Source organism: Oncorhynchus tshawytscha, linkage group LG11 (genome assembly GCF_018296145.1).
Source record: "Oncorhynchus tshawytscha isolate Ot180627B linkage group LG11, Otsh_v2.0, whole genome shotgun sequence".
Classification (NCBI taxonomy): Eukaryota; Metazoa; Chordata; class Actinopteri; order Salmoniformes; family Salmonidae; genus Oncorhynchus; species Oncorhynchus tshawytscha.
In genome coordinates this window covers 49,041,359-49,054,752 of record NC_056439.1, presented here as the reverse complement: position 1 = coordinate 49,054,752, position 13,394 = coordinate 49,041,359, and the positions used below count along the sequence as shown (strand labels likewise).

At 45.6% G+C, this 13,394-nt stretch overlaps 1 protein-coding gene across 1 annotated transcript in view; it reads right to left on the bottom strand.

Moving 5' to 3' along the window:
- Window positions 1-559: 559 nt before the first annotated feature.
- Window positions 560-13,394, bottom strand: part of LOC112262355 (ankyrin repeat and EF-hand domain-containing protein 1-like) — a 24,230-nt gene continuing 11,395 nt past the window's right edge. Inside the window, exons 5-12 of the mRNA XM_024438021.2 lie at window positions 13,138-13,287; window positions 8,980-9,103; window positions 8,278-8,597; window positions 7,429-7,943; window positions 6,244-6,470; window positions 3,467-3,621; window positions 2,524-2,658; window positions 560-890 (exon numbers count right to left, since the gene is read on the bottom strand). Coding sequence (XP_024293789.2) covers window positions 735-890; window positions 2,524-2,658; window positions 3,467-3,621; window positions 6,244-6,470; window positions 7,429-7,943; window positions 8,278-8,597; window positions 8,980-9,103; window positions 13,138-13,287 — 1,782 coding nt within the window. The 3' untranslated portion in view covers window positions 560-734. The remainder of the gene's footprint in view (window positions 891-2,523; window positions 2,659-3,466; window positions 3,622-6,243; window positions 6,471-7,428; window positions 7,944-8,277; window positions 8,598-8,979; window positions 9,104-13,137; window positions 13,288-13,394) is intronic.

Genomic DNA, 13,394 nt, shown 5'->3' with positions numbered 1-13,394 from the left:
CGCTCCTATCAACTACTATACTATTAACTCCTATCAACTCCTATACTATTAACTCCTATCAACTTCTATACTATTAGCTCCTATCAACTACTTATCTATTAAGTCCTATACTACCAACTCCTATAAACTCATATTCTATTAACTCCTATCAACTCCTATACTATTAACTCCTATCAACTCCTATACTATTAACTCCTATCAACTCCTATACTATCAACTCCTATACTATCAACTCCTATCAACTACTATTAACTTTAATTAAAACATGTAGAGCACAGGAGGCTGCTGAGGAGAGGACGGCTCATAATAATGTCTGGAACAGAGCGAATGGAATGAAACCACGTGTTTGATGTATTTGATCCCATTCCACTGATTCCGCTCCAGTCATTACCACGAGCCCGTTCTCCCCAATGAAGGTGCCACCTACCTCCTGTGATGTACTAAGAACTATGGTGTCTATCGTTATGTTACAATGCTACAATATGGCATATGTGACCTGTATTTCAGTAACAATATGATAGCATGCTGGCATTATAAAAACTGCTAGTTGAATCAAAACTGACTGGACATATGGTTTATTTTTGTCTCTTTCTGCGTGCATCTGAAATGGCATCCTATTCCCCATTTACTGCACTATGTTGACAAACACTATGTTTGTGCCCTATATGGGCACTGGTCAAATGTAGTGCACTATATAATAGGAAAGGGGTTCCATTTGGGACAGCCTGTCTGTGTCAGTTGTCGAGGCCTCCCAGTTCCTGGGCCTTCTGCCTGATGTTCTGGTTGAAAGGCATCATGAAGTCCTCAAAGTCCACCTCGTAGGACAGACGGTCTCTCCTCTCCTCCTTCCTCTCAATCAGCTGGCTGCTGGTCAGCTGCTTACCCCACACCTGACAAGGGAGTGAGGAGGGAGAGAGAGAGAGAGAGAGAGAGAGAGAGAGAGAGAGAGAGAGAGAGAGAGAGAATTAGAGAAGGGGAGAAAGAGAGAAGGAAAGATCGGGAGAGAAATAGAGAGAAGAGATGTTAGAGTGAGAAAAAAAGAGAGAGGGGGTGGGAGGGGCAGCAGAGCGAAACAAAGAGGGGGAGGGGCAGCAGAGAGAAACAAAGAGGGGGGCAGCAGAGAGAAACAAAGAGGGGGAGGGGCAGCAGAGAGAAACAAAGAGGGGGAGGGGCAGCAGAGAGAAACAAAGAGGGGGAGGGGCAGCAGAGAGAAACAAAGAGGGGGAGGGGCAGCAGAGAGAAAGACGGGGAGGGGCAGCAGCGACAAAGAGGGGGAGAGGGGCAGCAGAGAGAAACAAAGAGGGGGAGGGGCAGCAGAGAGAAAGACGGGGAGGGGCAGCAGAGACAAAGAGGGGGAGAGGGGCAGCAGAGAGAAACAAAGAGGGGGAGGGGCAGCAGAGAGAAAGACGGGGAGGGGCAGCAGAGACAAAGAGGGCGGAGGGGCAGCAGAGAGAAAGACGGGGAGGGGCAGCAGAGACAAAGAGGGGGAGAGGGGCAGCAGAGAGAAACAAAGAGGGGGAGGGGCAGCAGAGAGAAAGACGGGGAGGGGCAGCAGAGACAAAGAGGTGGGAGAGGGGCAGCAGAGACAAAGAGGGGGAGAGGGGCAGCAGAGACAAAGAGGGAGAGAGGGGCAGCAGAGACAAAGAGGGAGAGAGGGGCAGCAGAGACAAAGGGGGGAGAGGGGCAGCAGAGACAAAGAGGGGGGAGAGGGGCAGCAGCGACAAAGAGGGGGAGAGGGGCAGCAGAGACAAAGAGGGAGAGAGGGGCAGCAGAGACAAAGAGGGGGAGAGGGGCAGCAGAGACAAAGAGGGAGGGGAGGGACAGCAGAGCAAACCAAGAGGGAGGGGAGGGACAGCAGAGCAAACAAAGAGGGAGGGGAGGGACAGCAGAGCAAACCAAGAGGGAGGGGGGACAGCAGAGCGAACCAAGAGGGAGGGGAGGGACAGCAGAGCGAACCAAGAGGGAGGGGAGGGACAGCAGAGCGAACCAAGAGGGAGGGGAGGGACAGCAGAGCGAACCAAGAGGGAGGGGAGGGACAGCAGAGCGAACCAAGAGGGAGGGAAAGGACAGCAGAGCGAAACCAAGAGGGAGGGGAGGGACAGTAGAGCGAACCAAGAGGGAGGGGAGGGACAGCAGAGTGAACCAAGAGGGAGGGGAGGGACAGCAGAGTGAGACAAAGAGGGAGGGGAGGGACAGCAGCAGAGCGAGACAAAGAGGGGGGAGAGGGGCAGCAGAACGAAACACAGAGTTGGGAGGAGGGGCAGCAGAGCGTAACAAGGCGGGGTGGCATTAGAGCGAGTCAAGGGGGGGGCAGCAGAACGAAACAAAGAGTGGGGAGGAGGGGCAGCATAGCGAGACAAAGGGGACGAGGGAGAAAGAAATTGACGTTATGTAATAGCCACCTAAGAGTGCCTCCATAGCAAAAACAAGTTGAGAACAAAACAACAGGCTAATCAAAGGATGAGGTCATTGGCTAGATCAGGTGCCTTCTGTCACGGAGGAAGCGGAGAAGTGGGAACCTACTGTTTTTGGCACAAAGCTGATGTCGGGGCGGTTGGTGGCTCCGCTGGTGATCTGGGTGTTGAGGAAGATGATGTTGTCCTTCAGAGAAACCTTCCTCACCGTCGTCTCAGAGGAGGTCGCAGACACAGAGTCAGACTGGATGGAGATGGATAGACGGAAACACACACACACACACACACACACACATTACACACGAAGAAACACACATGTACAGGCAGATCCACACACCAAATCAAACACTACACATAACACACATAGCAAATAACATACATATTGAAGCATATGTCATACATTTAAAAAAAACACACTGAGTTTACCATACATAAGGAACATCATCCTAATATTGAGTAGCACCCCCCCACCCCCCACCCCTTTCCTCAGAACAGCCTCAATTCATCGGGGGCATGGACTCAACAAGGTGTCGAAAGAGTTCCACAGGGATGCTGGTCCATGTTGTCTCCAATCTTTCCCCACAGTTGTGTCCAGTCGGCTGGATGTTCTTTGGGTGCTGGACCATTATTGATACACACGGGGAAACTGCTGAGCGTGAAATACTCAGCAGCGTTGCAGTTCTTGACACACTCAAACCGGTGCACCTGGCACCTACTACCATACCCCATTCGAAAGCACTGAAATATTTTGTCTTGCCCATTCACCCTCTGAATAGCACATATTAACACAATCCATGTCTCAAAAATCTCGCTAGAACCTATCTCCTCCCCTTCATCTAAACTGACTGAAGTGGATTTAACAAGTGACATCAATAAGGGACCATAGCTTTCACCTGGATTCACCTGGTCAGTCTGTCATGGAGAGAGCAGGTGTTCTTAATGTTTTGTCCACTCAGTGTATATACAAGACACATAAAACTAGTCTGCAGTATGTGTATGTTTGTAACCATGGTGAGGAAATAACATAACCCCACAACCAGGTAGTTATTTACCTTAGGAGCAGCTAGACTGGCTAGCTTGGCCACAGGTTTGCCTCCTCCCTTCCCCTTCCCCTCCTTGGACTTGGGGAGGCTGTCAAACTTAGCCTGGACCAGATCAGTTATCCTGATGTCTCCATATGCTCTGGCAATGTCCAGGCAATTCTGCTCTGAAATGAGACCCATAGCGTTTTAATTAGAACCCTATTCTGTACCTTCCCGTTATTATTGCTATGAGTAACATAACAGTAGCTAAAGCAGTTACACATGCTCTAGATACACGGTGGTCTTACAGAGCTCGGTTGACAGAGCGTGGCGCTTGCGACGCCAGGACAGTGAGTTCAATTCCCAGGACCACCCGTGCGTTAAAAAAAAAGAAGAAACGTTTATTCCCACATGACTAAGTCAATTATGATAAAAGCATTGGCTAAATGGCCTATATTATTATACTGAACAAAAAATATGAATGTAACATGCAACAATTTCTAAGATTTTGCAAAGTTACAGTTCGTTCATAGAAGGAAAACAGTCAATTGAAATACATTTATTAGGCCCTAATCTATTGATTTCACATGACTGGGCAGGGGCGCAGCCATGGGTGGGCCTGGGCGGGCATAGGCCCATCCACTTGAGAACCTGGCCCAGCCTATCAGACTGAGTTTTTCTCCAGAAAAGGGCCTTTTTACAGACAGAAATACTCCTCAGTTTCTTCAGCTGTCCGGGTGGCTGGTCTCAGACAATCCCGCGGATAAAGAAGCCGGATGTGGAGGTCCTTGGCTGGCGTGGTTACATGTGGTCTGAGGTTGTGAGGCTGGTTGGACGTACTGCCAAATTCTTTAAAACAATGTTGGAGGCGGCTTATGGTAGAGAAATTAACATTCCATTCACTGGCAAGAGCTCTCGTGGACATTCCTGCAGTCAGCATGCCAATTGCACGCTCAGTCATTGTGTTGTGTGGAATTGTGTTGGGTGACAAAACTGCACATTTTAGAGCAGCCTTTTATTGTCCCCAGCACAGGTGCACCTGTGTAATGATCATGCTGTTTAATTAGCTTATTGATATGCCACACCTATCAGGTGGATGGATTATCTTGGCAAAAGATATTCTGGTTAGAGCCATTTTACACTGTTCTGTGAAGGGAGTAGTACACAGCGTTGTATGAGATCTTCAGTTTCTTGGCAATTTCTCACATGGAATAGCCTTCATTTCTCAGAACAAGAATAGACTGATGAGTTTCAAGAAGAAAGTTATTTGTTTATGGCCATTTTGAGCCTGTAATCGAACCCACAAATGCTGATGCTCCAGATACTCACGTAGTCTAAAGAAGGCCAGTTTTATTGCTTCTTTAATCAGAACAACAGTTTTCAACTGTGCTAACATAATTGCAAAAGGGCCTTTTTGGCCTTTTAAAATGATAAACTTGGATTAGCTAACACAACGTGCTATTGGAACACAGGAGTGATGGTTGCTGATAATGGGCCTCTGTATGCCTATGTAGATATTCCATTAAATATCAACCATTTCCAGCTACAATAGTCATTTACAACATTAACAACGTCTACACTGTGTTTCTGATCAATCTGATGTTATTTTAAAAATGGACAAAAAAATGACTTTCTTTCAAAAACAAGGACATTTCTGAGACACCAAACCTTTGAATGGTAGTGTATATTAAAATCTAAACCAGTGATACACTGATACACATGGAGGTAATAATTGGAAATCAATGTGGACAAGAAATAGCATAGGTAACATAACAGTAGTCCTCTACTCTGGACCTTTCATACATAACAGTAGTCCTCTACTCTGGACCTTTCATACATAACAGTAGTCCTCTACTCTGGACCTTTCATACATAACAGTAGTCCTCTACTCTGGACCTTTCATACATAACAGTAGTCCTCTATCCTGCACCTTTCTCTCCACCTGTCCACAGTTGCTACAGGGATTTTGGGGATGATAGACCTGTTATCGTATCACATTTTAATTTCACGCGTGAGTGAGGAGCCAGAAACTGTGAGCTGGGCTGGAAGAGGTTGCGGCGGAGGTGGAAGGTGTGGAGAGGGTTGGGGGGAGGAGGTGGGAGGGCTGGAGAGGGTTGGGGGGGGGAGGAGGTGGGAGGGCTGGAGGGGAGTGGAGGAATACATCACATTAAGGGAAACAGGGCCATCTGCTGGACTATTGATAACATGAACATGCCACCCTATTCCCGATACACTGAGTGGACAAAACATTAGGAACACCTTTCTAATATTGAGGTCATGGACTACAAGGTGTCGAAAGCGTTCCACAGGGATGCTGGCCCCATGTTGACTCCAATGCTTCCCACAGTTGTGTCAAATTGGCTGGATGTCCTTTGGGTGCTGGACCATTCTTCATACAAACAGGCAACTGTTGAGCGTGAAAAAACCCCAGCAGCGTTTCAGTTATTGACACACTCAAACCGGTGCGCCTGGCACCTACTAACATACAACATTCAAAGGCACTTAAATATTTTGTCTTGACCATTCACCCTCTGAATGGCACATATACACAATTCATGTCTCCATTTTCTCAAAAGGGCTTTTGAAATCCTTCTTTAACTTGTCTCCTCCCCTTCATCTACACTGATTGAAGTGGATTTAACAAGTGACGTCAATAAGGGATCAAAAGCTTTCACCTAGATTCACCTGGTCAGTCTATGTCATGGAAAGAGCTGGTGTACCTAATGTTTTGTCCACTACCTTTTGACCAGTCTTACCAAGCGTGTAAAAGAGTCATCCGTGTGTGTACAGAGTATGAATAGTAGTACCTTTCTTGTTCTCTGCCTGCACCTTGGCTCCGGCCTTGATGAGGTAGTCCACACAGCACGGTCTGCAGCTCTCGATGGCCCTCATGAGGGGCGTGGCTCCATTCATGGCCACGGCGTCCACCACTGACCCAGAATGCACCAGGAGGTCCACGATGTCCACCTGGCCTGCATGGGAGGCGTGGTGCAGCGGTGTCCAACTGAACTGGTCGCACGTGGTCACGTCAGCACTGTAGCAGATCCATATACCTGATTAATGGCCAATAACCTGATCACTGACCGATTAACCACCCGATTAACCACCCGCCAAACCAGTGTTTGCATCGCCAAGTATCAAATAAGGTTCACTCAAAATAGGGATCAATAGACTTGATAAGTGAAAGCCCCTTGTGGTCCAGAGCTGGCTCATTGACTAATGATTAATTTAAAAAACTGATCAGCACTGAGACCTGATCACTACTGAATAAACCAGCATCAGCACTGAGACCTGAACACTACTGATTAAACCAGCATCAGCACTGAGACCTGATCACTACTGAATAAACCAGCATCAGCACTGAGACCTGATCACTACTGAATAAACCAGCATCAGCACTGAGACCTGATCACTACTGAATAAACCAGCATCAGCACTGAGACCTGATCACTACTGAATAAACCAGCATCAGCACTGAGACCTGATCACTACTGAATAAACCAGCATCAGCACTGAGACCTGATCACTACTGAATAAACCAGCATCAGCACTGAGACCTGATCACTACTGAATAAACCAGCATCAGCACTGAGACCTGATCACTACTGAATAAACCAGCATCAGCACTGAGACCTGATCACTACTGAATAAACCAGCATCAGCACTGAGACCTGATCACTACTGAATAAACCAGCATCAGCACTGAGACCTGATCACTACTGATTAAACCAGCATCAGCACTGAGACCTGATCACTACTGAATAAACCAGCATCAGCACTGAAAATTAGGAAAAGCAATACTACAGGGCTGTATAATGCTCATTGCTCACCAGGATTGGGGTCAATTCCATTTTCAATTGAAATTGCAATTCCAATAATTTTTTCATGCTTTTCAATTAGGAACATTTGGAATTGGTATTTGGTTAACTTTCTTAATTGACTGGAATTGAAATGGAATTGACCACAACCGTGGTATAACGCTCATTGCTCACCCCAGGCTGATGAGGAACTTGGCCACCTCGTAGTTCCCGCTCCCGCAGGCGGTCATCAGGGGCGTCTTATAGTAGCAGTCCTTCACATCCACAGGGACCCCCTGACTGAAGGCCAGGCTCAGAGACTCCAGGTCCCCCGTCTTCACACAGTAGTTGATGTTGATATAGATTTTCTCCGGCTCGTCCACGTACCACGCTGAGTCGTCTTCGATGGGGTGGCCCGGCGGGTGGTCGCGGTCGAACCGCTTGGTGTCGGTGAACTGCTGGTAGCTCTCCACCATGAAGTTTGGGGGCCCGCCGTCCTCGCGCCGGAAGATGAGCTCCGGAGGGACAATGCAAATGGGCATGGGGAGGACGAACTTACCTTTCTTTTTCCCCTTCCCCCCTTTCCCGGCTTTCTTCTTCTTGGGCTCGTAGGAGGGAAGGGTAAAGGCTTTTTGGAGGTAGCGCACCCCTTTGAAGAAATCAGTCACGTTGATCAGTCCCTCGCGCTTCTTGTCGTGCTCCAGAATCACCTGGATAGAAATAATCACAACAATTCATTTTCATTTTAAGTGTTTTTCTTCTGGCATCCATGAAGCTATAGATCAGGACATACTGCAGAATAAGAGCACAATGTAAAACACTATGCTAAACCATCTGCTTCTCAAATTACACCCTATTCACCTTTCTATTGAACTACTGTAGACCAGAGTCGCTGTGTAGAAAATGTACTGCTTTGCCCATGAGGGTTGTCCATTAAAGCCATAAACAAGAACACAACCCAACGTCCCACAGATCTGATATCAAACACATACAGTTAAACATCAGCTCTATACATTCTAGAATGACAATCAGTTCTAGAATGACCTTCTGGAGGTTCTCGTCATCCACTGGCGCCCGGTGATCCTGCAGCACCGCCACAAACGTCTCCCGGGTAACCGTCTCCACGGGACCCACAGCCTCCTCAGCGATCTCCATGGCGGTGCGAAGCGACGCCTCGTGCTCGCAGGACCAGTCGTGCAGCGTGAGCGCCCACAGCTCATTGGGATTGACGGCGCCCGGTTTGGAGAACTTCACCTCCAGACGCTCTGCCTTCTTCAGCTCCTTCATGGCTGGCTTCTGGTTGTTGTTCTTGGCAATCTGACTGGGGATGAAACCCTCTGTATTCTTCAGCTTGGCGTTGCAGCCTGGGGTTGACACAGGAGGCAATTTGAATTTTAAAATGTAATCTACAGGTAAGAGTTGGCTGGCTTTATCTACAGTATATATGGTGCTGGGTTAGAGTTGCTTGACTTTAGCTACAGTATATATGGTGCTGGGGTTAGAGACTTTCTAATCTTCTGTGGATGAAAGAGAGGTCAACACCCGTGGTCCTAGAGAGATACAGGGTGTGCAGGCTTTTTGTTCTGTCACTAAAACCCATCCCATCACTAAAACATCCGATTCGGCCAATCAATGTCTTCATGAGCAGTTGACTGATTTATTGAATTCAGTGTGCTAGCAGTGCTGGGCTGGAACCAAAGCCTGCACAACCCGTGGGCTCTCTGCCCAGTCAGTCAGGTTCCAAACCTCTCTGAGCCAGGAACCTGCAGCACTCAGTGAAGCCTCCAGCTGCAGCCAAGTGCAAGGGGGTGTTCCCGTCCAAGGCAGTCACACTCAAGTCTGCAGAGTAAGCAGACAGCACCACTATCACCTGGAAGGGAAAAGAGAATTAGACCTAATCTATCAATTTGATTTATTTTTAGGGTTGCAAAACTAGCAGTAATTTACCAAAGATACGATAATTTTGGTAATTAACAGGTCATCTATGGCAATGTGCGGTAACGTTGGTAATGTACACTTGAATAACTTTTTAAAAATATATATTCCTATATAGTATTAATTGTTGTGTGCAGTACCAGTCAAAAGTTTGAACACACCTAATCATTCAAGTTTAAAAAAATAGTTTTTACTATTTTCTACATTGTAGAATAATAGTAATACATTAAAAACTATTAAATAACACATATAGAATCATGTAGTAACCAAAAAAAGTGTTTTTAAAAAATCACAATATTTTAGCACCCCCACACCATCACACCCCCTCCTCCATGCTTCACAGTGGGAACCACACATGCAGAGATCATCCGTTCACCTGCTCTGCGTCTCACAAAGACAAGGCGGTTGGAATCAAAAATCTCAAATTTGGACTCATCAGACCAAAGGACAGATTTCCACCTGATTAATGTCCATTGCTCGTGTTTCTTTGCCCGAGCAAGTCTCTTCTTCTTATTGGTGTCCTTTAGTAGTGGTTTCTTTGCAGAAATTTGACCATGAATTTATTTACTGTATATATTTATTTATTTTGCTCCTTTGCACCCCAGTATTTCTACTTTGCACATTCATCTACTGCAAATCCACCATTCCAGTTCTTCTAATTGCTATATTGTATTTACTTTGCCACCATGGCCTTTTTATTGCCTTTACCTCCCTTCTCACCTCATTTGCACACATTGTATATAGACTTGTTTTTGTACTGTATTATTGACTGTAAGTTTGTTTATTCCATGTGTAACTCTGTGTCGTTATATGTGTCAAACTGCTAAATGAGAACTTGTTCTCAACTTGCCTACCTGTTTAAACAAAGGTAAAATAAAATAAATAAAAAATGAAGGCCTGATTCACGCAGTCTCCTCTGAACAGTTGATGTTGAGATGTGTCTGTTTCATTAACTCTGTGAAGCATTTATTTGGGATGCAATTTGAGGTGCAGGTAACTCTAATGAACTTATCCTCTGCAGCAGAGGTAACTCTGGGTCTTCCTGTCCTGTGACGGTCCTCATGAGAGCCAGGTAACTCTAATGAACTTATCCTCTGCAGCAGAGGTAACTCTGGGTCTTCCTGTCCTGTGACGGTCCTCATGAGAGCCAGGTAACTCTAATGAACGTGTCCTCTGCAGCAGAGGTAACTCTGGGTCTTCCTGTCCTGTGGCGGTCCTCATGAGAGCCAGTTTCTTCACAGCACTTGATGGTTTTTTTGACTGCACTGGAAGAAACTTTCAAAGTTCTTGACATTTTCCAGATTGACTGATCTTCATGTCTTAAAGTAATGATGGATTGTCATTTCTCTTTGCTTATTTGAGCTGTTCTTGCCATAATATGGACTTGGTCTTTTACCAAATAGGGCTATCTTCTGTATACCAGCCCTACCTTGTCACAACACAAATGATTGGCTCAAACGCATTACAAAGGAAAGAAATCCCACAAATTAACTTTTAACAAGGCACACCTGTTAATTGAACCGTCTTCCAGGTGACTACCTCATGAAGCTGGTTGAGAGAATGCCAAGAGCGTGCAAAGCTGTCATCAAGGCAAAGGGTGGCTATTTGAAGAATCTTAAATATATTTTCATTTGTTTAACACTTTTTTGGTTACTACATGATTCCATTTGTGTTATTTAATAGGTTTGATGTCTTCACTATTATTCTACAATGTAGAAAATAGTAAAAATCAAGAAAAACCCTTGAATGTGTAGGTGTGTCCAAACTTTTGACCTGTACTGTATATGTGTCCATACAGTACATGAGTTTCTAGTGGATGGATAGACCATATGGTTCAAGAGAAGATAGCCTAATTAATAAAAAACAAACATCTAATCAACAATGGAATCATTTTTTATTAACTTTACAACTCTTCCAACTATTGACGTTTTTCACAACTGCCACCAGTTTGCCCTCCAAAAACTTGAAAGTTACCAAAATTCTGGTAGTTTACTGGTAAACTTAGAAGGTTTCCAGTAATATACCCTCCCTTTGCAAACCTATTCATTTTTATTTCAGTGTCATACACCAATTGGTGCCTAGCCCATATGGGCTTATGAGACACTATTTCTGTAAGCATGTGTGCACAAAATGCAAAACAAAATAACATTTGACAAATGAAATGCATCATTAATCATCATAGCAAGTATAGGGTCTGTCTAACGCTACAGGGTCCGTCTAACGCCAGCCACCATGTCACATTATACAAACAATACATTTATGGTTTATTTATTATTTATTTTTCCCTAGGCTTTGAAAATAAATTGGCCATTATGAAATACAGCCTTTCTGAAAAATGATTCTGTGTTCGTCATGTAGCCAGAACACTTCATATAACAGTTTAGTGCAGCAGGAAACTATTCAGACCCTTTTTCCACATTTTGTGGAGACTTTACAGCCTTGTTCTAAAAGGGATTAAATAAACACATTTCCTCATCAATCTACAAATAATAACCTATAATGACAAAGTGGAAACAGGTTTAGAAAGTTTAACAAATGTATTTAAAATAAAAACAGAAATGCCTTTTTTTTACATAAATATTCAGACAATTTGAGACTTGAAATTGAGCTCAGGTTAATCCTGTTTCCATTGATCATCCTTGAGATGATTCTACAACTTGATTGGAATCCACCTGTGGTAAATGTAACTGGACATGATTTGGAAAGGCACGCACCTGTCTATATAAGGTCCCACAGTTGACAGTGCCTGTCAGAGCAAAAACCAAGCCATGAGGTCGAAGGAATTCCAGTAGAGCTCCAAGACAGGATTGTGTTGAGGCACAGATCTGGGGAAGGGTACCGAAAAACGTCTGCAGCATTGAAGGTCCCCAAGAAAATAGTGGCCTCTTTAATTCTTAAATGGAAGACGTTTGGAACCACCAAGATTCTTCCGAGAGCCGGCCACCCGGCCAAACTGAGAAATCAGGGGAGAAGGACCTTGGTCAGAACCCTATGGTCACTCTGACAGAGCTCCAGAGTTCCTCTGTGGAGATGGGAGAACCTTCCAGAAGGACAACCATCTCTGCAGCACTCTACCAATCAGGCCTTTATGGTAGAGTGGCCAGACTCCTCAGTGACAGCAAATGACAGCCCGCTTGGAGTTTGCCAAAAGGCACCTAAAGAACTCTCAGACCATGAGAAACATGATTCTCTGGTCTGATGAAACCAAGATTGAACTCTTTGGCCTGAATGCCAAGTGTCATGTCTGGAGGAAACTTGGCACCATCCCTACGGTGAAGCATGGTGGTGGCAGCATCATGCTGTGTGGATGTTTTTCAGCGGCAGGGACTGGGAGACAAGTCAGCATCGAGGGAAAGATGAATGGAGCAAAGTACAGAGAGATCCTTGATGAAAACCTTCTCAGGACCTCAGACTGGGGCGAAGGTTCACCTTCCAACAGGACAATGACCCTAAGCACACAGCCAAGACAATGCAGGAGTAGCTTCGGGACAAGTCTCTGAAGGTCCTTGAGTGGCCCAGCCAGAGCCTAGACTTGAATCCAATCTAACATCTCTGGAGAGACCTGGAAATAGCTGTGCAGGGACACTCCCCATCCAACCTGAGAGGGCTTGAGAGGATCTACAGAGAAAAATGGGAGAAACTCCCCAAATACAGGTGTGCTAAGCTTGTAGCGTCATACCCAAGAAGAGTCAAGGCTGTAATCTCTGCCAAAGGTGCGTCAACAGAGTAGAGTAAATGTGGTATTTCAGTTTTTTTATTTGATTAAATTTGCAACAAATTCCCAAAACATTTTTGCTTTGTCATTATGGGGCATTGTGTGTAGATTGATGAGGGGGAAAAAAACTATGCAATCCATTTTAGAATAAGGCTAGGGGTCTGAATACTTTCCGAATGCACTGTATGTTGAAGAACCTGGTTTTAAACCTGATTACTAAAGTATCCTTTTGTTAACCACCACCTCTGTAGTACCTCAAAGAAGCCCCCCTCTGCCGCGAGGTGGGCAGTGTGTATCCTCTTCTTGTCCACAGCGTTGGGGTTTCCCCCTTTCTGGAGGATGGCCCTGACCAGGTCTACCGCTCCCGCCCTGGCTGCCTCCATCAGGGCCGAACGACCAGACGCCTGGTGGGGGGAGAGGAGAGCCAGCAACGGGCTAATGTTAATGACAAAGTAAAGGAGACGAAGGCAATGAAGGGCGGAGTATTAGGAAGAGAGCAGAGATCTCGGTT